The 27,219-nt window shown below is 41.8% G+C and overlaps 1 protein-coding gene across 1 annotated transcript in view; it reads right to left on the bottom strand.

Moving 5' to 3' along the window:
* Window positions 1-27,219, bottom strand: part of LOC106800543 (uncharacterized) — a 138,792-nt gene that overhangs the window by 92,168 nt on the left and 19,405 nt on the right. Inside the window, 5 exon segments of the mRNA XM_087443743.1 lie at window positions 5,551-5,678; window positions 7,475-7,667; window positions 18,104-18,307; window positions 18,570-18,705; window positions 19,088-19,200. Coding sequence (XP_087299869.1) covers window positions 5,551-5,678; window positions 7,475-7,667; window positions 18,104-18,307; window positions 18,570-18,705; window positions 19,088-19,200 — 774 coding nt within the window.

Below are 27,219 nucleotides of genomic sequence, written 5' to 3'. Positions count from 1 at the left end.
CAGCTTCCTGCCTATCTCACTCACCAAAAAGAAAAAAAAAGTTAAATGATATTTATAATTTTGCTTTTCAAATTATTTGGCTATGAGCAACACAATTAATGATTGGCTATAATTTCTGGGCAGTATATACTTGGGGATTCTTACAAAGTGAGAAAATCTGATCTATAAATTGTTTTCAAATGTAATGATATGTTTATAAGTGCTCAAAGTTTTTACATTTTACAGACATGTAATTAAGCATTTATTGATATCTACTTTGTATTTTCTTTTCATATTATGGAGTAATGCATGGATTTTTTCAGATCTCAAACATTTTCATTGGTTCCTGTAAAGCTCTTAGATCTTAAATACTGAATCTATATTGTCTAATGGATAAATTGGCTCTGGCTAGAAGCTTCTGAACTTTTACTCCCACTGGTCTCACAACTGAAAGAATTCCTTTCTCTCCTCTGCAGTCTAATCCAAGACATCCCCTCTCAGAGTTTTAGCTCAAGATCTCCCTCCCCAAACAGTCTTCTGTGACTAGCTCCTCTTATGGAGATTTCACTCATTCTGAGGGCCTCAGCTCCTATTGTAGCCATGACACCACAGACACATAGGCTTGCCCAGCGTGTGACCGCATTTAATTGGCAGCAAGGAGTGAATTGCTGAGGTTGCAATTTGCACCAACCCAACAGCCTAGCACACTTTGGGAGGCATTAGAGAAAGAGTGTGTTTCATTTCCTAGGGTACTGGTCTTCTTGGTGGCTGGTGGCCAGGAAATCAGATCTCTTCTTAACAAAGTAAATATCCTAAAAGGAGATAAACAGCCCTTCTCATTGTGTGGAGTCCATGGCTAAGAATGTAAAACCAGACAGAACTGAGAAGGTGTAAGCATTATTTAGGGCACAGGAGGCAAAGGGGAATACAGGAACCCCCCGACAGGAAAAGCCAGGAGTGTCTTGATCTTGCCAATCATGGCTTCTGAGGCTCCTCAGGAAGCTAAATGCATGAGAATCAATAGCAGACTAGGAATCAAATACTGCCTTATTAATAGATGTCCAGGATCTAAGGGCTTCAATGCTAAGGCTCTGGGAGGGAGAGCCTGGGGCACTTGAGCATTCAGTTTTGCAGGATGCCCTTTGGGAAGCATTGGTCTAAGGCACCTTGAATCAACCTTAGTATGTAAAGGAAAACACCAAAGGAGGCTAAAAGCTCAGGACATAGTATGTACCCCACAGGTTAGAAACTCACACATCTCAGAGAGTGTGAAATGAAGGGAGGTGAAGGTCCCCCTGCCTTTAAGTGAGCCCAGGAGAAAGCGAAGCAAGCAGGGGGATCTAAATTACCTTGTTCTGTCCACAGAGCTCTACTCTAGAATAACATTCAGCATTAAATAGCAGAAGACAAAGCAGAAACGAAGGAGTGACTAGATGGGGTAAGAAGGGTGTCACTCAGTAGCCTGGAGGGAGATTAGGAAAGAAACAATTACTTCCCTAAATCATTCTGGACTAACTTGAACCTTTTTGACTGTGCCAAGGGCGATCCCAGGAGCCGGTTTATAGTATTTGCATTGCCTTGACCTGTTTTTGTACAAAGATTCCTATTGTTCGGTTATTTGGCAGGGGAAGTTCGTGGGGAGGGTTCTTGCTAGTGATTTCAATCTGGTGATACCAGGTTGCAGAGGCAGGTGCTAAATTGCCATGCTCACATGCTCAGGTCATTTAGTTAAATTTGAATTTCTGATAAACAATGAATACTTTTCTAGTATAAACACGTCCCAAATATTGTCATATTTTACCTGGCAACTCTAGCTGTTGAGAAGGAAAATGTGGCTCTCTTTTTAAACGGATAAGGCTTTTTCAAGCTTTGGCCTCAACCTCAATAAGCTCTCAGATAGACCCTTGCATAATTTTATTATGAATTTTTTCCCAACAGGGTAGGACCTTGATCTTTCCGCTTCATGGGTTCTATTTATTTTCTGTTTGCTAACCGGCCCATTTCCATTTCAACTCTGGGCTGGTATTTGTCTAAGTCTTCCCAGCCTGTCAAATGTCACCTGTGTGTGTCAAAGGCCAACTTGCAGGGAAAATAATATGTGGTACATATTGACGGTAAGCATCAAATATTGGAGAAAATAGAAAAATAGCCAAAATGAATAATCTCAAACCTTACTTTCTTTATGTTATTTTTTACCTCAAACGTTTTTATTTCTGGGATTTAAAAAACTTTTAAAAATTGTATTTTAGGTCAAATAAAAGTGTAAAACAGAAAATCAATGCTAGATACAACTTGTCAGAATTTTTTTTTTCCTTTCATAAGAATAACATGAAAATCTTTTTAGTGCTCTGAGCACTAATTCAAATTATGACGCTGAAAATGTGTCCTCTGGTGGCCGTGGAGAGAAGTAGCAGTTGGTACAAATGTCACTTAGGAGCTGGTACAGCCGATGTCTGGCATCTCTGAGTGCCTTAATCCACCTAAATTCACACCAGCTCTAATTTTATGAATGTTTCTACATAATATGGTTACTTTAGGGATTTAAGACAACCCAACGGGTTTGAGCAATTCCTAACTCTAATGATTCCAATATATTTAACAATCAAAAGCAGCTGGGGAAACTTGGCAGCAGAATCAGTACTGAGGAAATCAATTGTACACTAGATAAAAATCTGGTTTGTCCATTCAAAATTGGCTCTTTTGACAGAATTTCTGATTTAGAAGGCCACATTTTACACTTTTTGGCACAGATAGCTCAGTTTCTGTAGGGAACTTATTCTCGAGATTAGAAAAGAGGAAGATATTTTCAACGATTGTTTTAAGTTAAAATAATTTCATGTACCATAGAAGAAACTGGTGGACAGCCCGGGTTGCTCAGCACAGAATGAACCCTAGGCTCAAGCGTGGGGAAATCTGTTTTCAGCACTCTCTGCCCTTCTATTCTTCTCCACCGGTGAGTCCTGTCTGGGGCCTCCAGAGGAGGACTAGAAGCACTGAAAAGGAAGGTGGGGAGAGGGAGTACAGAAAACGGGGGCTGTTTATAACTCACGTCTGGACCAATAAACTTGTTGAGTTTGAGGATTCTGTGTTATTTACGTGTACCGCAGCCTTTGCAGTTACTACACCAGTCTCAATCGCCCGTTTGCTAAGTTGACCAAAGTAAGGCTGTAATTGGCAGATCAAGGTTGCAGATGCCAACTGCAACTCGAGAGGCCCGTTAGCTTTAAAAAGGGGAACAATTTTCAAAACTCAAAGCTTGCACCCTTTAAGCCAGCCAGTTGTTTTCAAAAATTGGGTGACCTACATCTCCATGAGTAACAGACCAGAGAGTAGATGAAACAGTAAACCATCGATTCTACTAGAAAAACAATTCAAGGAAAACATTTCCACTTCCCCATCTTCTGACCACATCTTAGCGCGCTATAACCTGGCTTTCAGCCCCATATTTTCCTGAGAGAGCCCTACACAGCTGGCAGTGGCCCCTGATGGCTGACCCCACTGCCTGGTTTGCAGGAGTCATCTTTCTTGATGTTTCACTGCACTCCACACTGGTAACCATCCTAATGCAAATGCTTTTTTTCCGCTGGCTTTCATAACACTATTCCTTCCTTTTTTCTCCAGTCCCTTTGACTACTCCTTCTTCCTCTCATGGGTTCTTGTTCCATGACCTTCCCCTTAAATGTGTTACCCAGGGACCCATGTCAGACATCTCTGGCTTTTCCTAGTCATTTGGACCAATTACTGTAGTTTAACTTCCACATTCACACCTCAGCTCATACCTGCTGCTGAGTTTCAAAACTACAGCTCCCACAAAACATTCACACCTGGGTTTTAGCAAACTCTCCTCACATGCCTTGTGTCCTAGACTCAATATCATCTTCCCCTCTAAAGGGGAATTCCTTTAGAATGCGGGAATTCCTCCCGCATTCTATTTCAGTTAATAGCCTCCTCCCTGACCCTGAGGAAGTCATTTTAATTTCTCTCACTCCAACATCCAGTCTTCAAATCCTGCCTTTTCCACTCTTGCAAAGTGTTCTCAAGTCTGCTCCTCCTTCCTCTTTGGACGATACATCCTAAGTATAGGTCCCCTCCTAACTCTTCAGGTCTCTGTGGCAATGACCGCGCTTCTTTTCTCCGGGAGCTCTCTATTCCATCCATTCTCCACAGCAACACCTAAACAGCTGTTGAAAACAAAGCTATGATCGTATTTCTCCCCTACTGAAACTCACCAATGGCTTTTCTCTGTCTATAAGATAAACTCTAAATGTAGCATGGATTAGCAAGCCCTTCACAGGCTGCACCCAAAACATAAGTTCAGCTTGTTTCTCATCCTGCCTTTACATCCTAGCCAGGGCAGTCTTCTTGCCATTCTCCAAACTCGCCATCCCCGTTTCACACCTCCCTGACATTGCTAATGCTGTTTCCTCTGCTTGAGAATCTTTCCTGCTGTGACAGACATCTTACTCATCTTTTAGCAACAAGATTAAGTATCTATTCCTCTGAGAAGACTTGCCAACATTTCCTTTACTCTGACAGCCCCCAACAGGACAAATCCCTCCATCCACTGGGGTCCCGGTGGCTCTTTCATGTGTCTCCATTGTAAACCGTTAGCCAGTGGGTTATATTTTTTGGTTAGAGATCGGATCAACTTTTATAGACTGGAAATTCCTTAAAGATAGAGATCATCTCCTATTTACATGTCCCGAATGTCTGGAACAGTACCTGGTACAGAGCAAATACCTAATGTTTGATGAGTAAACTCCCAACAGTTGGTGATTATCAGAAGGGCTAATAATCCATGCTAAGGACACAGATGAGAGCAGTGTTTCATTTATTACTTGGATATGAGCCATTAACGACAGGGATGATTTAGTAACTTGCTGTTTTATTGCTTTAAATTTACCCTGGTAACTTGTTGCACTAAGCACTTCTTGCCCAACTGCTTTCACCCACTCACTTCTCAAGGCCACAGTAAGGTCAGGTTGTCTGCGTGTAGCAAAGCGAGGCTTGTCCCCGTCAGGGCAATGAACGTGAATGGACTCATCATTCATTCTCACTAAAAGAATGCATGTTATAAGAAAGGCTTAAACAAGTGATGCCTGTAAGATAAAGCAGTATCCTTCACATTTTATCTTTTGTAACAAAGAACCACAGTAAAGAAAATAAAATTTATTACTCACGACCTTACAACTAACTGGGATTATTTAAATAAAATAATTATTCACTTTGTTGGGAGCTGCTCTAAAAGACCCACTGGGGCCGGCCCCGTGGCATAGTGGTTAAGTGCGCGCGCTCCACTGCTGGCGGCCCGGGGTTCAGATCCCAGGCGCGCGCCCACGTATGGCTTGTCAGGCCATGCTGTGGCGGCGTCCCACACCAAGTGGAGGAAGATGGGCACGGATGTTAGCCCAGGGCCGGTCTTCCTCAGCAAAAAAAGAGGAGGATTGGCATGGATGTTAGCTCAGGGCTGACCTTCCTCACAAAAAAAATAAAAGACCCTCTGGGTAAAAAAAAAAATACTGGGTTTTATAAGAATGTTTAACAGATGTTTTGTTTTCTAGGCAAAAATACCTGGCGTTTGTTTTCTAGGAGAGCTGCTTCCCAAGTCCACATGTCATACAGCACAGCAAATCTGTCCACGCCTGCATGGGCCCATACCCAGTCCCGGCCAGTACTTGACTCGCTGCCCTCTTTGTGACCTGGGAGAGAAGGAGATGAGAATGATCTGAGACAGGCCTCTTCACAAAGTTATTCCTATTAGAAATATGCCCCTCGGATTGTCGGCTCCATCTCAGGGATGAAAACACTCAATTGGTTTCTGGAATCCCTAAGAATCAGCTAAAGAGCCATCAGCAAAGACTAGGCCCTAATTTCATACTTGCTGACTTCTACTTTTTAATTTTAGTTTTAAAAACTAATTTTAGAAATATAACTAAAATTCAGTTACCGTGAAATTTTACTAAAATGTCCTCAAACCTATAATTTAAAGGCAAAATGTACATTTCTCCTTCACTAAAAACAGGTCCCTGGTGGTTTAACAACACACTCAGTTTAACCTGCTATTTCAATTGATGCTAGCCAAGTCGAAATTTTTCAGAGAAGTTTCTAAGATATTTCTTAATTATGTTAATTACCAACTTAAATCAATAAAGGTAATCATTGTCATTATTCAGCTAAAATATTTTCCCACTATATTAACGGTAGTTTTCACTATCAGCATTATTATTGTTTTAAAGTTTTGAGTGTTCTGTTTCAGAATGAAATATCAAAAAGTAAAAGATTTTCAGGTGCTGAAGTTTGAGTTCAGTAATTATCAAGTACATGATGGGAACTGGACAAGAGAAAGACTGTGATCAGGAATTTCTCTAGCAGCAGTTGGGAAATCGTTTCACAGTGACTGTATACTTACTAGCTCAGTTGAAAGATGCTCGTGTGGCTAAATGACTACTGGCTAAGGGTTTCAATCAAATTACATTGTCAGCAGCTGGAAATAGTTGCACAGTGTTATAGATTAATATCGACAAAAATGATGGATTAGTATGTGGGCGAACCAGTAAAGATAAAAGCTAAAAGCTGAAATTAAATGCCCTGGGATGTTGGATGCTGTCACTGCATCCGATGATTCAGATCCCAATGGTCTGCAGCAAAGATAGGACAAGAATTCAGTCAGATATTAAGTTAATTCTATCTGGGATCTGAAGGGTTAATTGTCAAACATTCTTTGAGCAGCATTTTATAATAATATGAACATGAATTATTCTTAATTACAGTCTACATATATTACAAAAGAGCACAGACCCTTGCTAAATTTCCCTTTAGGTGTTGCAACGTGTCTTGAAGCTAAGCTCTTTCCAAATGTAATGCCAATACTGTCATATTATTCCAAAAGGAAAGGCCTTTCCTTACTTCTTTCTAAAATTGGATAACTTTGAGTGATGCCCAAAGGAAGAGAGAATATGTAATACGGGTAATCTGATGACCCTGAGGAATGATTTCTCCCTCTGGGGCTTATCTGAATTGTCGTAGCCAGATCTTCTCGCATCCTGGTGGTTTTCTGTTAGGAACCCCAGGATGTCTCTGCTTCTAACCGCAGTTTCCCCAAGGTCAATCACTTTTTTTGTCACTTAGGAAAAAAAAAATCATTAATTTCACTTGCTTACTTTGCTTCCCTCAGGGCTCCACACGACACTCCCTGGGCCCAGTGAGTGATGTAGAAATACCGCCGGGCAACAAGTTGAGTTGAAACAACAGGAAGAATTACAACCGAGCCCTGAAAGAGGAGTCACAGTTGCCAACAGAAGGGGGACTTGAGCTGGAAACAGACCCATATCTTTTTTAAAGCAGGTGTATGTTGGAGAGATGAATGTGCTTATTGAATTTTCAGATACTATTGGCTATGCATTTATACTTTGAGGTGGGAGGTGTTAAACAGAGCCCTTAGTGGGTTTTCATTTTTTTGTTTGGCTGGTTGATCTTTTAAAATCCGACTTCTGACCTTTTTCTTTCTCAATGTAATGGCTGGCCACGAGCAGCAGTTCTGTCTCTAGGTCCCTCAGATCACTCAAGGCTTCGTCATACATGATATGCACTCCTTGTGGGTCCTGGGTGTAGATGTAGCCAGCTCCTATGCTGTAGTAATCATTCTGGTTCTCCACTTCAGAGAACTCCATGAATTGGACGCTGTGGACCTGGGGAAAAAAGCCAAGCCCAGAAGTTACCAGAAAAGGGAGTGCTATATTTTGCCAGCCCAAATGGACCAAGCAGCAGGCTTCTGCTCCCACGCAGTGGGCTGTCAGCATGGAGCTGTAGACATGCTGAATGTATAAAGAGCTGTACGTGAAGAAAAACATATGGGCAAAGAGTGTTGGCCGGGAAGGATACTTCCTGAGGTAGATAACTAGTTGATCCAGGGTTACCTGGAACAAGGCAGGCAGTAGAGCTAAGTGGTAAAAGTGGTGTCTGAAGCAGAGTGCCTGCCTGCAGGTCCTGGCTCTGCCAGGGTCTCACCCTGGGCTAGTCACTCAGCTACTCTTAGCCTCTGTTTCCTCATTTGTAACATGGGGACAGTGGAGACACCACAACAGTGAAGGGAGTATGTGACACTGTGCATATGAGGCACTTGAGATCCATAAATGTTAGGTGTTAAAGATATTTTTGTTTTAATCTTATAATACTTCTAAAATGCATTAACACAATCTCATGTGTTGTGTTGAATAGTGTTCCCCTAAAATTCACGTCCACCTGAATCATGCTCTCCTGTTTCCTCCTGCACTGTGGGGGACAATTCTGCTCCGCTTCTCTAAGGCCATTCTCTCCCACCTCTGAAGCATCCCTTCTCCTTCTTGGATATCCAGCTCCTTTCAACCAGATATTTCCCAATTGACACTGAAACATGCTCATGTCCCTCTCATTTGAAAACATCATCACATCCTTCCCCAGATTCCACCTTATGTCTCTCCTCCTTCGCATGGTCCAACCTCCCAAGATGTGACCTGTACTCACTGTCTCCATTTCCTCACCTCCTACTCTTCACCCATTCCCATCTGGCTCCTGTCTCCATCAAGCCACCCAAACTCCTTTCACTAAGACCAACAATGACCTCTTCTCCACATCCAGCACACTTTATCTAGTCATCTTACATAATCTCTCAGGAGCATCTGACATAGGTTACCATTCCCTGTTTCTTGAGTCACTCTCTTCCCTGGCCTTCTGGAACTCCACATTCTCATTCCTCTTGCCAACTTTCCAGCCATCCCTTCTTTGACGCTTGAGGTATATTTTTCTCTATCAGGTCATGAAACGGTGGCCACACTCAAGCCCCAGTCCTAGGACCTCATCTTTTCCTCCTATACTGCTTCCTTAGGAGATAGTACACTTTCACAGCTGAGATTACCTTCTTTAGACCATTTGCTCCCCAACTAGTATCTCCAAACCAGACTTCCTAGAGCTCCAGACCCACGTATCCAATTACCTATTTGTCATCTGTTCCTGGGCATCTCAAAGACCCCTCAAATTTAATGTAATCAAATTGTGTGGTCTTTGCCCACAAACCTTCGCCCACAAAAGCTGGGTCATCTCCAGCTTCCCCATTTTAGTAAATAGCACCACCACCCATCCACTTCCTCCAGCATGAATCATTCCTGATGTCTCTTTCTGCCTCACCCTATCTGTCCAATCTGTCACCAGGTCCTCTTGATGTTACTTCCTCTCTCTCGAATCCATCCACTTCTCTACATCTCCACCACCCACTATCCTAGTCCAAGCTGTTATTATCTTTTACTAAGACTAATCTAGGAGCTTCTAAACTGGTTTAGACTCTTAATTGGTCTATCCACATTTCCTCTGGCCTGGGCTTTCCCTCCCCTCCATTTTACTCCCTGCTGGCAGAAGATCTTTTAGAAATGCAGTTTTGATTTTGATTGTCCTCCCTCCTCCCCTTTAATTTCCCTAAAAGGCATCCTATTGCTCACAGAATAAAGCAAAACTCTTTAACAGGGCCTACACAGTCTGGCCCCTTCCTCTGTCTCTTCAGTGGTTCTCAGCCAAATGTGATTTTGCTCCCCAGAGGACATGTGGCCGTGTCTGGAGACATTTTTGGTGGTCACAACCTGAGGGGAGTTGCTACTGGCATCTAGGGGGTAGAGGCCAGGAGTGCTGCTAAATATCCTGTAATGCACAGGGCAGCCTCCCACAACAAAGAATTGTCAAGCCCCAAATGTCAACAGTGCCAAGGCTGGGAAACCTTGGGCTAGTTTCATTTTGCATCACTTTCCACCCAGATCCCTGTGACCCAGCCATTCATGTCTTCTTTTGGTTTCTTGTGGGTGCCATGCTCCCTCTGGCCACCAGTCCTTTGTACAGGCTATCTCTTCTCCACGGAAAGGTCTCCCTCCCCCTTTGCCTAGTTAGAGCCCCTTCACCTTCCAACCTCAGCTCTCTATCAGCTCATCACTTTCACAGGGAACTCCCCCTGGCCTCCCTATAGCACCGAGTATCTCTCTTTTGAGGCTCTTACTGAGGTTGCTGTTTTATATTTGTGTGATTATTGACAAATATTTGTCTCACCCACTGGATTACAAGTACTATGAGGGTAAGGAACATGTCTATTTTTGCTCATTATTGTATCCTCAGTGTTTAGCACAGGGCCTAACACATAATAGGTGCTTAGAAAATATCTAAGTAAAACAATGGGTGAATGGATGTTTTTTAATATTTTTGCACATATTCTTTTAGTCTGTGATTCTATGATTCCTACCTGTACTTTTAACATATACCAGTCAGAAATCCTGTGTTTTGCCCTCATGGATGCTCATCTCATGTCCTTACAGCCTAATACATGTATTCTCAATGCGGGGGATAATGTCCAGGGTAAAAAGTAGTTCTAGGAGGGCAAAAGAAATCTTACTCTTTTAATAAATAAAGCACAGTATATATACTGTACAGATATATGGCATATCTCTTATATTAACAATTCTTTGGAGAGGGACCATTAGGGGAAAAAAATGCCTAAAAGGAGCCCTTGTGTAGGGAGCAATAATAAAAAAGAGATTAAGAAACATTGGCCTAGTTTTTTATATTGTGTATATATATATGTATATATAAATATTTTTGTGTGTGTTTGTGTGTGTGTGTGTGTGTGTGTGTGTGAGGAAGATTAGCCCTGAGCTAACAACCGATGCCAATCCTCCCCTTTTTTTGCTGAAGAAGATTGGCCCTGGGCTAACATCCATGCCCATCTTCGTCTACTTTATATGGGACACTGCCACAGCATGACTTGACGAGAGGCGCGTCAGCGTGTGCCCGGGATCCAAACCTGCAAACCCCGGGCTGCTAAAGCGGAGCGCGTGCACTTAACGGCTGTGCCACCAGGCTGGTCCCTACATATATATTTTTTTTAATGGCAAAATACACATAACATAGTATTTGCCATCTTAGCCATTTTTAGGTGTATAGTTCAGTGGCATTAAGTACATTCACAGTGTTGTACAACCATCACCACCATCCATCTCCAAAACTCTTTTCATCTTGCAAAATGGAAACTCTGTACCCATTAAACAATAACTCCTCATTCCTCCTCTCCCCAGCCCCTGACAACCACCATTCTATTTACTGTCTTGATGGATTTGACTACTCTAGATATCTCATATAAGTGGAATCATATAGTATCTGTCCTTTTGTGACTGGCTTACTTCACTTAGCATAATGTCCTCAAGGTTCATCCATGCTGTAGCATGTGTCAGATTTTCCTTCCTTTTTAAGGTTGAATAATATTCCATTGTATGTATATATCATATTTGTCCATCTGTCAACAGACATTTGGGTTGCTTCTACCTTTTGGCTATTGTGAATAATGCTGTTATGGACACAGGTGTACAAATATCTCTTCAAATCCCTGCTTTCAATTCTTTTGGGTATATACCCAGAAGTGGAATTGCTGGATCATATGATAATTCTATTTTTAATTCTTTGAGGAACCACCATACTGTTTTATATAAGTGGTTGCACTATTTTACATTTCCATCAACAGTACACAAGGGTTCCAATTTCTCCACATTCTCACCAACACTAGGTTATTTTATTTTATTTACGTATATAAAGAATCTGATTTTCTACGTTGTTATTCAGGAATCATTTAAACTATGGAACCAATGGCTCCCAATCTTTTATCCCCCATCTGTTCATTCTTATAATCAAAATTTTGCTAAGTTAAGTAATCAGTTGTTGGATAGAATCCATTTATTATGTATTTTAAGCAGTCACTATATTCTGGCTCTCGGTAGACCTGTTAATTGGTTTGTGTATGTTGCATTGTCTATTGTATAACTACAGGAACCCCTCTGGAAGCTTCACAAATAGGGCAGATTGTCATCTGCTTGGATGGTTGTCATCTGCTTGGATGGTTAACTGTCAATGTCAGAAAGGTGGATGAGGTGTACTCTATGGGTCCTTCAGATCTGTGATTCTATTAGTTTTATGTGCTGTTATAAGTACATCAGATGATGAAATACTTAATTTCTCTGAAGAGATTCTTCTTTAATGAATTGCCCACTTAATTACAGATTCTTAATTATTCAAGCAGAAACTTAGAAACTAATAAGTATGAGCATTTCTAAAAGCTATGGTTTAAAATGTTCCATCAAAAGGAATTTCATACTTAAGTACTCCTCTAGGAGGTTGTTGTTTTGGTTTACTTTGCTTTTTGCTATTCTTTAGAGATAAAACTTGTTAATAATTAGGAGCTTCCTTTGACTAGGAGTTCCAAAACTGAAAGTGTTGTTTCTTATCAAATGATAGGCACCAGTGGAAAACAGAAAAGACGCTGAGAAAATGACATGTCACATACAAAACTTAAACAGCTTGCTTAGATTTATAAACTAGCACGTTGGCTTCTGTGGGCATTTAACTCCTATCACCTGTTATACAAAATGAGCTCTCCTTTGAGGAAAAAAGGGACAAATTAATGTGGTACGCTTTATCCACTTTACTAGAAAAGACCTTTCCCAATGTTCTCGTACAGGGGAATTTTATAAGACTTTAAAGAAACGGCTACCGGCTTGAGTTCTGAAGCTGATGGATAGCAATGGCAGTGTCAAGACGCCAACTATAATGCCATCGTCTATTTAAACGGTCTTTTTTCCCACTCTCCCCACCCCCACCTTATTATTCAAGCCCTCTTTATAGACATACATATTCCTTCTCTTTCCTTCCATCAGTTCCTGTCTCTGAAATGTGTGCTTATGCCCATAGGAGATGAACTTGGAAGACCAGATGGCCAAATTACTTCATGCAGGGTTATGGCTCAGTCTTTATATTATTTCCTTTTTATTTAATTTCTTGCGTGGCCATGTGGAAGAGTCTCCTTCTAAAGTTTCTGTGGTCTAGAGAGAGTTGATCCTTCAATATTATGCTTAGAGGAGTGGCAGGAAGGGGAAGCCAATAATTACCTGTTTGGGTAAGAAATAATCTGATATTTTTGAATGATTCATATGTTTTTAAGTCTGCAAATTGATGCCAAGATAACTATTGGAGTATAATAACTATTGAAATATTGAAAAATCTGTGGCCCATCATTCATTCTTTTCAATCTATTAGTTTCTGCCATCACTTGTTAATAAGAATTTTAGGCCATTTGGCAATGTAGACAATATTTTTCTGACTAGCTTACCTTTTTATAAATCATCTTTGCATTAATTTCAGATAATAATAGCCCAGTTTCAGAATTTCATCAAAATTTGTTAGGTGAATGACTAAATCCATTGCCTACAATCTTTCAAATATTTTAAAAAGAAAATAAAAAATATCTTCTATTCTCTGCCTCACCTGCAAAGTATAATATTATTATTGTAGCTAATCGTTCTTGATTTGAACAGCATGACATACTTTGCAAAGCGCTTTCATATACATTGTCTTTTTTGTGATCTCATAACCATTCTGTTATGGACAGAGCCTTTCTTTTGTCCAACAAACATTTATTAAATATCTACTATGTGAAAGATACATATCCAACTCTCTACCTTCTTTTGCCATCTGAACATCTAGTAAGCATCTCAAAATTCCCGTGTCCTAAACTGAGATCCTGATCTTCCCAACAAACCTGCTCCAACCACATCTCAGATGATAGCAAGTGCAAACTTCCAGATGCTCAGGCTAAAACTTGGGACTAAACCTTGACTTCTCTCTTTCTCTCACATTCCACATCCCACCTGCCTGGAAATCAGACTGGCTGCACCTTCAAAATATGTCCAGAACCTTCAAAATATGTCCAGAATCTGACCATTTCTCACCATGCTGTCTTCTCAGATACATCGTCTCTGGTTTGATCAATGTAGTAACCTCCTAACTAGTCTCTGTTTCAGCCCTAGAGCGCCTCAGTCTATTTCCAATACAGCAGCATGAGTGTTAAAATGTAAGTCAAATCACATCACTCTTCTGCTCAAAACTACCTAAGAGCTCCCCTTCTCACTCAGAGTCAAAGTCCTCACAATGGTCCATAAGGCCCTACATAACCTGTTCCCCACTCTCCAATCTCTCTAACCTCATTTCCCGCCAATTTCCCCCTCATTCACTCTAGCTGCACTGAACTCTTTGCTGTTCCTGCAACAGTGCTGGACACTGAAGGTTCTGCTTCAGGGCCTTTGCATTGGTTCTCCCCTCTGCCTGACACTCTTCTCCCAGTCAGTCACAGGGTTTGCTTCCTGATTTCCTTCAGGTCTTTACTCAAATAGTACCTTCTCAGTAAGGCCTTCCCTGTTCACCACCCTTACAACTGCAACATCTCATCACCAACCTCCACCACTCTCTATCCCCCTTTCCTTCTTAATTTTACTCCATAGCACCTATTACCATCTTTACTAGTCTACAAAGGCTAGGTTATTCCGTCATAAACAACCCAAAAGCCCAGTGGCCTAGAGTTAAAATTAATTTCTCACTCACACAGAGCCCACTGCAGGACTAGGTACTTTCTAGGAAGCTATCTTCTAGCAGTGACCTAGGGATCCAGGATGTTTCTGTTTTGTGTCTCAACATGTGCCTTCCACTAGCTGGAGCAGGGGAAGAGAGCTGGAGGGTCATGCACCAGCTCTTAAATGTTTTGGACTGGAAGTGACACACGTCATTTCTGCTCACAGCCCACTGGCCAAAGCTTAGGCCCCACCCAACTGCAAGGGGCTAGGAAGCCTGGGGAAGCTTTGGTGCCAAACCATCTGACATTCTATATATGTTACTTACTTATTTATTTGATGTCTGTCTCTTTCCACTAAGTAGTCCCATGATGGCAGGAGTTTGTGCCAGTTTTGTTTACTGCTGTATCCCCAGTGCCTAGAACAGTGCCCAGTATATTTATTGGTCAGAACATTTGTGGAATGAATAAATGAATGACAGCCTGTGGGGATAGATAAGCCAACAGTCTGGCACGGCACTGAGCTGAGTGCTAAAATGGAGGCAGACAAGTCATGGAGAGAAGCAGTCAGCTCTGCAGAGAGATATAAGAAAGCCTTCCCAGAAAGGTGATATTTGAATAGACTCTTGAATAGAATACGTATTTACCAAGGATAGAGGAGGTGAGGGATGGAAGGGCCAGTATGTACAAGGCCCAGAGGCATGAACAGCTCTGCCCATTCAGAGGAGGGCCAGGCCCAGCTCCATAAGGATGGAGGCAAAGGGACAGAGGAGAGAAATGAGGTTCAAGAGGTTGGCAGAGGCCAGATTGTGCCCAGCGTTGTAAACTTCACCAAGGGGCCTGGACTTTATCTTGTGAGAAACAGGCAACTCATGAAGGACTTCAAGCAAGGGAATAAACATGATTACATTTGGGCAAAGAGCTTGAGAAATTTACAAAGCAATGAGGAGAACCATTCTCCTATTTAACATTCTGTTCCCACCAACCTTGGCATTGGTCCATACCCTAAAGAAAGCCTAGTCCTTCATGGTCTGGCCTACTTTTTTCTGCAGCCTCATCTCCCACCACTTGCTCACAACAGCCTCTGCTACTAGCATGTCAAATCTAGGCAAATCCTGAACACACCATGGGGTGTCAGGCCTCTGTGCCTGAAGAGACATGCTCAAAGTCAAACAGCCAGGAAAAGCCCACTGCCTCTCCTTCTGGGTCTCTTTCTGCTCTGCCACATGCCTAAAGTAGGCTCATAAAGTGGCCAAGTGGCCATGATGGGTTGTAAGAGCTTTCCTTTTCTGGTATTGTCGTTGAGTGAACATTTGTTAATACTAGCCCAAGACTTTCCTCATGGGATCAAACACGCTGGGCCCAGGGGAGGAGTCTCCATCTTAGCGGCTTCTCCAATGTCAGCTCCTTGGGCTGGTGAGCCCAAGGATCTTGCCCCCAGTACCCTCAGCCCTGGGCCTGGTGAGATCAACCCAACAAATTACATCTGTGCCTCCCACCCGCTATGTGGGAAAGAATCACATAGCTAGGTCTGGACATTCTGTTTTAAATGCTGACAAGGCCACACACATGGAGTGTTGCTAAACCACATGGTCCTATTAAAGAGCCTGAAAGAAGGCCACCTCCTTGAGTTTCTCAAGCTAAAGTAGTAGCTGTAGCTGCTGGCAGCTTCTAAGGGTGCTATTATCCCTATCGTTTACAACAGCCTAGGAAAGAAATATTGCATTCCCCTCGAGAAGCTCCTCCTACAATCAACAGAGCAGGACAGGATTTGTCTCCCCTCTCCTCCTTCATTTCTAACCCCCTACTCCCATCCCAGATCAAACAAACTGGGAGAGACCTCAGTGGTAAGAAAGATCTTTTTTTACTCTATTAGCAAATAACACACCAGAGCTGTGGTAAGAGGCAGGCTCAACATTAGCAAGAGAAAGACGTGTTTGTTTTATAGGTGTATTTGTTTCAAAAGTGCCTTAACCCTCCTCTCTAGCTCCACTGAGGGGCATACTAACCAGACTTGACTAACCAGGAGCTAGGATCAAAGGAGGAGGGCAGAGGGGTAAAAGAGGAAGTCAGTGTATGGTGAGGGAACGGGGGGGGGGGGGGGCCGCGGGGTGGTACCTGTGAGGGAAGGAGACCCAAAAGAGAAGTCTCCTGGTTACTGAGTGAAGGTTGGGCTTCAGGTGACTGGTTGGGAAAAATAAGAAAATATTTTTCAATATCTAGAGCTGAACTGTTCAATACAGTAGCCTCTAACCACACGTGGCTATTGAGCACTTGAAATATGGCTTGCCTGATTGAGACGTGCTGTATATTTAAGGTGCATGCCAAATTTTGAAGACTTAATACAAAAAATGTATAATATCTCATCAACAATTTCTTTATATTGATCACATGCCTAAATGATAATATTTGGGGTACATCGGGGTAAATAGATTATATTATTAAAATTAATTTCACATTTTTTATACTTTTTGAAATGTGGCTACTAGAAAATTTTAAATTATATATGTGGCTTGCGTTATATTTCCTTGGACAGTGCTACTCTGGACTCTGCCTACTAGTGACAGATGATAGTAAGATTTCACACACTTACAGACATGACAAGCATAAAGCAGGGGTGAGACGAGCTTAGAATATGACTTGTTTGGTAGCTAAACAGATTTTATTTTTCACATTTATAAACCTAGTATTTTTTTTTTTTTGAGGAAGACTAGCCCTGAGCTAACATCTGCTGCCAATCCTCTTGTTTTTGCTGAGAAAAATTTGTCCTGAGCTAACATTCGTGCCCATCTTCCTCTACTTTTTATATGGGATGCCTGCCACAGCATGGCTTGATAAGTGGTGCGTAGGTCCACACCTGGGATCTGACCCCCGAACCCTGGGCCACCGCTGAAGCAGAGCACGCAAACTTAGCCACTATGCCACCGGGTGGGCCCTAACCTACTATCTTTAAAGAAGATAAAATTTCTATTAAATCCTACCTTCAGGAATAAATTTTCTAGAGATTGAGATGAACATATTACAAGTGTCTACAACATTCCAAGAACATGTAGGCATTTTCAACTTTACCCCCAAACAAAAGAATTTAATATGAACTTTGTAGACTATAGAAAAATATATTTCAGATATTAAAAGCACCAAGGGGCAAACAGGTTTTTGGAGGGATAAAAGATTTTTTTATTGTTCAGCCCTTCAAATTTTTTTCTACCTTCATTTTTTAATCTGTTTTTTTCATTTGGGGCTTGGAAAACAGGAAAGAGGCAAAATGTACCTCCAGTGATGTCAAGGAGAGCTTACAAGAGCTTCTCTGTAAGGACATGCAGTTCTCAGGCTAGAATAACTGAAAGGGCCCCTCATGTCTGTTCACTACAAAGTTGACAAATAAGCAACTGAAATGCCTTCCTTCCTAGTGTGGCCTCCAGGGCTGCTTTTAGAGTGCTTTCCGCCTATGTCCTGCTTTCAAGTGGATATTGCATTTTACTGTGGTTAAAAAGCCATTTGCCTTCTCACCACATTTTTTTTTATTGATGTTTTAATAGTTTATAACATTGTGAAATTTTTGGTGTACATTTTTGTTTGTGCATCACCACATTTTTTTTTAAAAACCATTTCCCTAAGAAATCCCACCTGTTACTCCATCATGTTAACTGATTCCAGATGCTAAGAAGAAGGTGGCTTAGGAGACAGGATAATCAAGGAAGCAACAATCGTAACAGAAAACCTCACCTTGTGCTCGGCAGATGTCCCATGGACGTAGTGGTGAGCTCCGAGGCCTTGCAAGGTGCCCAAGCCTCCTTTTGCCATATTTACCCAGGAACTATCTTCTTTGGTGGGGACTAGGCTCCCTGCGACCAAGGTAAGGCCCGCAGTGTTGATAGTCAGCGTTCGCTCAACGGATCTGAAATAGTTCAGAATTCCTAAGCAGATGCGCTGAAACAAAAAAAGAACAGAGTCAGGACACTGCTCTGTGCTAGCCCCACTCTATGGAGTAAAACTTAATGGGGCCCTGGAGGTTGGCAGGTCAACCCTACTGCTGAGAAAGGAACACACCACCCACAGACAGACCTGATTTCATAAAAGAATCATAACAAAGTGGAGAAATGTGTTGCTACTGGGATAACAGGAAAGCCCCCTTTCTAGACAACCAAACATTTCAGATGCCTGAAACCAGCATGCGGGGCCATCCGCGTACCTGCAGCTCCCTGATTCGCAGGTGGCGCAGATACAGAAAGGACAAGTAGGTCCCTCTCATCAGGACAGGATCCCTATCACTGGGCCCAGTCCCGTCATCCAAGCCCAGCATTTGCAGGGCCATTGCAAAGCTGTACCTTTACCAGGCAGGAAAAATAGAGTAAATGCCTTTCAACTCAAAGTGGTTCAGAAAGTTCAAATACACCAAATTGAAATTATTTTATTTAACTTATGGGAGTTTCACAATAGCTACCCTTTAAAAATGCACTAGAGGGAAAATAACTACTCTTTATGTATAAATATAAAAAGAAATTTCTCTTAGCAGTCACTCTTGTTAAAAACCCAGTCCTAGGGTGAAACATTAATTTAGTTGTCTGACCTGCTTTAACAGTCTCGCTTTTATTTCAGCTTCAAATATTTTTGAATTAACATGTAACCTACATATTAATCAGCCACTCAATTTTCCCCATAGTGTTTAATCCATTTCCTTGAGTCACCAATAAAATGATTTAATTTTACCCTGTCTCTTTTTTCTGCTTGACAGCCTCGTCAGCAAGTTGGCTGAGAGTTATTCGAGCTAGGTCATTTTCATTTCGTTCCATTGAAAGGTCATCTTCCTTCATATTTTCATTCTATCAAAAAAGTAGCAGTAGTTGAATTACATAAACATTTGCAATATTATTAACAAAATCATGGTTGGGTCATCACAAAATTAAATCTCATGATCCAAGGCATATTTAGATAATAAGTAGAAGAGCATCTTGATCTATTTCAACTTGACATGTGAAAATCTGGATTTCTAAAATAAATTAGGGGTTACTGTTTTTACTATTATTTAGTCTTTGTTTTATAAAATTGTTCACAGCTTTTAAATACCAGCCACCACCACCCCCACCACCGCCTGTTACATGACTCACTTTATGAAAAGTTGATACCCACATTTGCAGATGTTTGGAACCTTGAACTTCTCTAATCTAGCCTTGTTCCAGGCTGAGAGAGATCAGTGGATTAAACATCTCTTTCTAATTTTTAGCTATATGATTTAATCATTTAAAGTCTTGATCCTGTTTTCACATTTGTAAAATGGCATGATATTGGAAAATAAGTTGCCCTGAGAATGAAATGATAGGATGTATATAAAGCATAATGACTGGCACCTCGTAGGTGCTCGGTACATGTCAGTTCTCTCCTGCCCATGGATTGCAGTAGTCAGTCAGCCTTGTAGGACTGATCACAGAATTTGTGGTTTACACTTATTTCCATGGTCATCTTTCCTGATGTCGGGAAAGATGCGGTTATGGACCCAGGGTCCTAGGGAAAACTGTGAAGAAAGTGATATTGCTGTATGGTCCTGCCCCTGGCCCTCTGGGCAGCTCCTTTCTCCGTTGCCCTCTCTGCCTGTCCCTGGGCATACACCCTATTCTCATAAGATATGCTCTTTCATAGTGGTGCCGATCCCCATGAAAACACTGAATGGCAAAGGCATAGGTTGAAATCCCCCTCTTTGGGTTACTCATGTTCTAATAATTGATTCTTAGAATTCCAACAAGTCCTTATGACAGAAACTGCTGGTTGTTCCCCAATATCTATTTTCCTCTTTTCCCACAGTAATTGAATATTTATTGTGGCACTTGGCCACCCAGATAAAGATGACATTTCCAAGCCTCTCTTGCAGGTAGGTGTAGCTATGTGACTAAGTTCTTGCCAATGGAATGAAAGTGAAAATGCCATGTGCCAGCTTCTGGGAATTGCCCTGAAGTGGCAGCTTTCCCACCCCCATTTTCCATCCTGCTGCTTAGAACACAAATGTGACAGCTGGAACTCCATTGTGGACAGGGTGTTGGTCTTGGGTATGGAGGCCACGTTTGTTGGAACTCCACGATAGAAGGAGCTCGGGTCCCTGAGGACTCCATGAAGCAGAGTTGTCACACCAGCTCTGTACTTCCTATCCCTGGTTATTAATATGAAGGAGAGAGAGAGAGAAATTTCCATCTCCTTTAATCCTCTACTATTTTGTGCTTAACTATGACCAGTAGCCAAACCTAATCTTAACTAATACAGTCCCCAAGACTCTAAAGAGAGACTACCAGTCTTTATGACAGGCAATGGGGAAGAAAATTTTGGACAGGGATATTAGGAAGAGTAGGTGAGAGAGAAAGCTGTCTAACTGGATATCATTAAGTGGCTTCCCATTCTGCCTGTGTGTAGAGTTAGCTCCTGTCTGTTCTGGGTAAGTGTGCACATCAGTGCATTTCTGTGTGAACATCCACAACTCTAGGACTGGAGGTGACATGGTGCACTCCCGTTCCTTAACGCAGAAACACAAGATCCCAAGGTAAAGAGAGTCTCTGTTATTTTTTTAAAAATCTGTAGGAAAGCATATGCTCCATGAGGGGAGTTGAATTTTGACAGTTTCTATTTGATCCAGAATTTTGGGTGTGAGGGGCTCTAAGGAAGCCTTCTGGCTCCCGGGCCTATGGTGCTCTTGTATGGCAGTTCAGCCTTGCCCCATGTGGCTCCAGAGGGCGGGCTCGGAGCCACAGCTTTTCTCTGATGGGATTGTGATGTTTTCAGCTGCTTCTAAAATTACCCAGAATTACATAGGAAGGAACAGAAAGTGACGTCAAATGACAGTGAAAAACACTTTGAAGGCATGACTGAACAAACCACAAAAGGACGGCTGGACCAGCAGATGGCCAGGAAGAAAGGAAGGGGCACAACAGGCTGGAGTGAGTAAAGGGAGAGAGTCAGCATCCTCCAGGAAGACAGAACCAACCACAGCCCACAGAAGGAAAATGCTTAGGAAATACTAACAGTCCGTGAGCGTATTCCCCAAGAGAACTGGACACAGGGCAGGTAAGCAGCGGGGCTGACCAGAAACCAGAAAGTCAACACAACAACCTGTGTTCATGCCTTCTTCCTGGGTAGTAAATCCTCTGACATTTACTCTACCTTGTGGCTGGGTCTTTGCCAGTATGGCTAAATTCATGTATTTTGACAGTTCTGAGATTTACCCTGATTACAAATCTCATTTTCTTCTGGGAAATTGGCAGGAGCAGTGAAGTGGGAGGAAGTGTGGGGGAATATGTATGCCCCACTCCCCAAATATCTCTACAGCTTACTTGTGTATGTCCACAGAATGTACATACCAAATGTTAGCAATACTGTGATTATATTTGGGTGGTAAAATAATGGGTGATTTTTATTTTCTTCCTTGAACTTTTCTATATTTTCCAAATTTTCCATGATAAACACGTCACTATTGTCATTAGAAAATGTTTGTTTTTTAAATGTTCTATTGAATTTGATGAGGGAAACCAGGAAAAAGGTGTTTTATGTTTCCCTGAACTTCCTGCACACTGGAGCTACTGTACACAACACCACTCTTGTGAGAGCACACCATGTACTCATTGTATCGCGTTATCTCTGGAAATGGAGGGGAGCAGTAAAACAGACAGAGGGAAGATAGAGTCTCCCTTTCTTCCCTCCTTGGTGTGGCCAGTGAGAAGAAGCAAAAGAAGAGTCAAAGGGTACAGTGTTTTCTGCCACTTCACCACTCCATAACGTTCAAGAACAGCGACCAATTTAAACCATATCTTTAGAAATACGATGGTCCATAGTATTTAATGTCCGTACATAGCCATTTTAATAAACAGGTAGGGAATGGCACTGGACACAAGTAACTTGATACAACAGAATTACAGGTTCAGGAGGATCCACACAGGGCTAGCTGGTCCATTCCTTCTTCTGATCAGGACTACAGTTAAATTATTTTAAAGTCTTTTCAAAAGAATAGCCAAAAAATGCAGTCCATTTGGACCAGAACTATCTCTTTCTAGTTATACATTATCGTCAGTTAAAAATTATAAGAAAATTTGATATTTGTTTCTTTATCCCCTAAACCCAGATCTTTAAGTGAATCTGGAATTAGAATTGTGTTTAAAAACAAGCATGGCCAGCCTTCAATGCTAATGATAAGTAAAAAGCCAATTTAAACTGTGATAGAAACATTACAAGCATTATCAATGTTTAGACAAACATATTCAATGTTAAAATGGAAGTAGGAACACAGGTTATCTCATAAGTTGTTGGTTAGAGGAAAACGGTATGGCACTTTGGCAGCATCTATGAAAAATTTTGAGTGTGCATATCCTGTGACCCAGAAAATCCACTTCTAAATATCTACTCTAAAGAAACACACACGCGTACAAGGAGGCATGTACAAGAAAGTCCAGCAGGCATGGTTTCTAAGAGGGGGAAAAATGGCAACAAGTATCAGGGCAGAAGTTGCTGTGTGATGTGTAGTATACAATAAAATATAATGCAACCATTAAAAAGAGCAGCAGAGATCTCTAAGACATCCTGTTGGGTGAAAAAAGCAAGTTGCAGAAAGATATCCATAGGGATGTTTATATAGAAAACTAAAACACAAAAGTATAATATATACATTTTTATATGGGGACATATGTATGGATATAAATTCGAAAAGGCTTGAAGCAATGTGTTTACCTCTGAGGAAGTGGAATGGGGACCAGTATTAGAGTCTCCATTAGTTAAGTTAAAGCATTAACCATTCAGTGATGTTTCAGTTTTTACAAAGAGAATTTTAAATTATTTCTGTAGTTTAAAATTAACTTTTTAAAAACTCCTCAAAGAGAAAAATGGTAACTTTACAATGGAAAAATCTGTCAAATACCACTAGCTTAACCATGTGATCAAGATTAACACATCCAGTGATAAGTCATGTTGATATCTGCCCCTGATATGATGTGACGAGAAGGGCACTTCACCTCTGGGGTGTTCTTCCCCCAAACCTATAACCCCAGTGTAACCAGGAGAAAAACATCAACTCAAATTAGGGAACATTCTACAGGTCACCTGGCCAGTACTCCTAAAGACTGTCAAAGTCACGATAAACAAGGAAAGACTGAGAAACTGACACAGACCTGAGGAGACTGGGAAGACATGATGATTAAATGCAATTTAGTACCCTGGGTAGGATCCTGGAGCACAAAGAGGACGTTAATGGAAAAACTGGTGAATTCCAAATAGAGTGCAGTGTAGTTAACAGTAATGTACCAATGTTGGTTCCTTAGGCGTGACGAATGTATCACAGTAACAAATGATGTTAAATAAAAGGAGAAACTGGGTAGGAGCTACCTGGGAACTCTTCGTACTATCTTTGCAACTTTTCTGTAAATCTAAAACTATTCTAAAACAAAACATTTATTTTTTAAAAACTCCTTAAATAAAGGTTACTGGTATACAGCATTCACCAAGAATTGACCAGAAACTGTTCTGAAATTGCACTACAATTATTGCTTACATTCTCTCAGAGCTGTCAAAACAGACAGTCCTATGACGTTTGCTTTCCTTCATGCAGAAGGCCCTTAAGAAAGCTATTTTTCATGGAGTATTGGTGGTCACTTGCCAACTTCAGAATCAGGATGCTGACCAGCATACAGAGGCTAAAAGTCATACTTGACTGCTACGTGCTTGCAAAATAGTAACAGAGCTTTAAAATTCATACCCGCATTCCTCTGACTCCTCCCAGCTGCCACCTTTACTTAATCCTAACTTAATCTGATTTAGTATTCAACATTCAGAATGGCAACACGCTACCATTGGTGCCATATTGCTGGATAAAGTGACTTTTTTTTTTTGTGAGGAAGATCAGCCCTGTGCTAACATCTACCAATCCTCCTCTTTTTGCTGAGGAAGACTGGACCTGAGCTAACATCCATGCCGATCTCCCTCCACTTTATACGGGACGCCGCCACAGCAGGGCTTGATGAGCGGTGCATCTGTTCGCACCCGGGATCCGAACCGGCGAACTCCGGGCCACCGCAACAGAGTGTGTGCACTTAACCACTTGCGCCACTGGGCCGGCCCCTGGATAAAGTGACTCTTGACCAAAGCAGAAATACTTGAAGAGGTCACAAAATAATACCCACAGGAAAATGTGAAGGAAAGGGGAAAACTATTGGTCGGTGCCTCAGAATTTCCTGTCTTAAACCCTGTGTTGTCTTCTGTTCCCTACTTGGAAAGCTCTTCTCCCGCCCGTTTGCATGGCTGACTCCCTCTCATTCATCAAATTTCAGCTCAGATGCCCCCCACACTGAAAGATCTTAGTCGATCTCTCTATCAGAGGGTGCTCGTCTCTACCTCATTACCTTCTACTCCTGTGGTTTCTTCATAGCATCCACAAATCAGAGATGGAGAATTGCTTCTTTATTCACTTGTTTATTGCGCATTTCATTCCCTGAGCCCAGCACAATTCCTGGCACAAAGGCAGCATCCATGTAATAATCACCAAACGAATGAATGAATGAATGGGAAACTGGAAAACTTGCATGACCCTAATATGTAATTTGTGTTATATATCTCCCCTCATGCTCCACCTCTAGAATCTACAGGTATTGTAAGTCTCTTTAAGCTCTATTTACCGTAAATCAACTTGAAAATACAGTGCTCACATTTTTCTCCCTTTAGTCAATTCCAAGAATAACATTTACAAGTCAGGAAATAGCCAGAGGAAGTGGTTTTCTCTCTTTTTACATTTGGGCAACTGCATTCAAAACAGACTTTAGTGAAAGCACAGATTGCCTCTTATCAATACCCCGACTTTCCATCTCCTCTGCAGATGGAGGGAAGCAGTAACAGAACAGCAAGAAGTGTTAGTTCTTTCCGCTGTGAGCTGGGCTCCTCACACCATGGCTCTAACTTAGTGTTTTCTGCATCTCAACACTTACCTGAGCCATCATCTCCTGCTCTCGCTATGCACCTTCTGCTTCTCGCTGGCACAGTGGTCCCACAGAGGTAACTTCCTTTGTTCTCTAAGTACCCATGAGCACTACTCCAACTGTCACCTGCTGGCCTGGCCAAGCCCTGGACCTCATCACTTCTCCATGACTTCATACATGAAGCTCTTCATCTCTGACTCCATCCTCCTTTGCCTCCTACCCATCCATCACCCATATTCACCTCCTTTTGCCCCAATATGGCCCCCAGGGGTTCAGTTCTCCCTATTCTCTCAGCCAAGGAGGAAAACAGATTTGTGGTGATGAATCTCAAATGTTAATACCAGAACTTCCTGGGTAAAGGAGGATTACATCAGCATCAAGAGGTAGACCCTCCAGGATCCTAGGAGCAGAGGTCTTGTTCAGAGATTCCTGGCCTGACTCTGCCTTCGCCCCCCTCCCTTCTTCCCTACTCCCTAGCCCCTTCCTGCTAAGTTTGGTTCAAGAAGCAAAAGAGACAAAGCAAAAGACAAGCAAAAGAGTTTTTAAATGTCGCCTTTAAATGTCCCAAGGGAACATTTAAAATAAAGTCCTCCTGAATGGTGACATATACCTCAGTGTGAAATGGCAATGAGATAGGAAAAATGCGGCTATTTTCTCAACTCTGGCAGGATGCTAGCTGAGGAGAGAATGTCACTGGTGGTTGCACGTCCTGTCAGGCAGTTCAGGGGCAGGGAGACCTATGCCATGATATGCTGCATCTGCTCCTGATCTGTGTGGCCAATTCATTTTTCTTTAGATTCTCTAGATCCTTGTTTAAACAAATTGAAAAGTTATAGAAGTTGTGGGGGTGTGTGTGTGTGTGTGTGTACACCTGTGTGCACATGTGTGTTTGCTTCCAGCCAATCTGTAACTCATTAGGCCCACTTCAGGTTTCACTTTCTCCCATACCCAGCCTGGGATGGTGGACCATGACAGTGCTTCTCTCTCTAGCATTCTACTAAACTTCTCCACACCTTCAACTTTATGTATAATTTTTAGTCACTCTACAATTATCTTTAGAAGTGAAAGTAATAGAATTATTACGCCGAATGGGCTCGCTATAAATTCATGCCCTCTTACTTCATCTGGGCCCTCTTAACAACATGGTCATCCTTATGTTCTTTGCTCACTGGCGATCCTGTGGCCTTCCCCACAGTGATACACCCCCTCACAGGCTACTTTCATCTTCTACTCACTGATGCAGACCTCTTCCTCCTCTTCCTCTCCTGAGATAGCCAGGCCATTCACAAGCCCCCACATCTTATCTTTCCGACCTGAAAATTCTATGTATCTCATTCACCTCAAGGGAAGTGATGTCATTCTCCCTTTCTCAAAATTACTCCTCCACCTGTTTTCTTCATCCCATCCTCTCTTCTTTCCCCAGAGTCATCTGTTTCTCAGATTCACCCTTTCCTATCTTCTACCTCCTCTTCTCCACTCCTCCTTTCTCTCAGACTAGAAACACATCATGTTCTTCCCATCTTAAATAAGCAAATGAAACAAAACTCTTCTCTTAGAGAACACAGAATAGCAGATTAGAGCTTCAGAAATGTTATGGTAGCGTTGTAAAGACAAATATTGACTAGCTTTGTGTAAAAACTTCCTTTCATTGCCAAACTTCATGCCTATCCTATGTAGTAATTATTAACTGGCTTCCCTGCCTTCAATTTCTCCATCTTTCAATCCAAATAACACCCTACTGCCACATTAATCTTCCTAAAAAATACAGCTTTGTATATGTCACTTTGCTTACAGGATAAAGCACAAATTCCTTAGTCTGGAATTTATGGGCATTCACAACCTGCACCCTCCTCCCCCCTAAAAAAACTTCCCTTCACGATATTTCAACATGAATCTTCCGCTCAACCA

This window comes from Ceratotherium simum, chromosome 19 (genome assembly GCF_057802395.1).
Source record: "Ceratotherium simum simum isolate JZ-2026a chromosome 19, ASM5780239v1, whole genome shotgun sequence".
NCBI classification, from domain to species: domain Eukaryota; kingdom Metazoa; phylum Chordata; class Mammalia; order Perissodactyla; family Rhinocerotidae; genus Ceratotherium; species Ceratotherium simum.
Note: the sequence above shows the minus strand (reverse complement) of the source record. Positions and strands in the feature narration are given on the sequence as shown.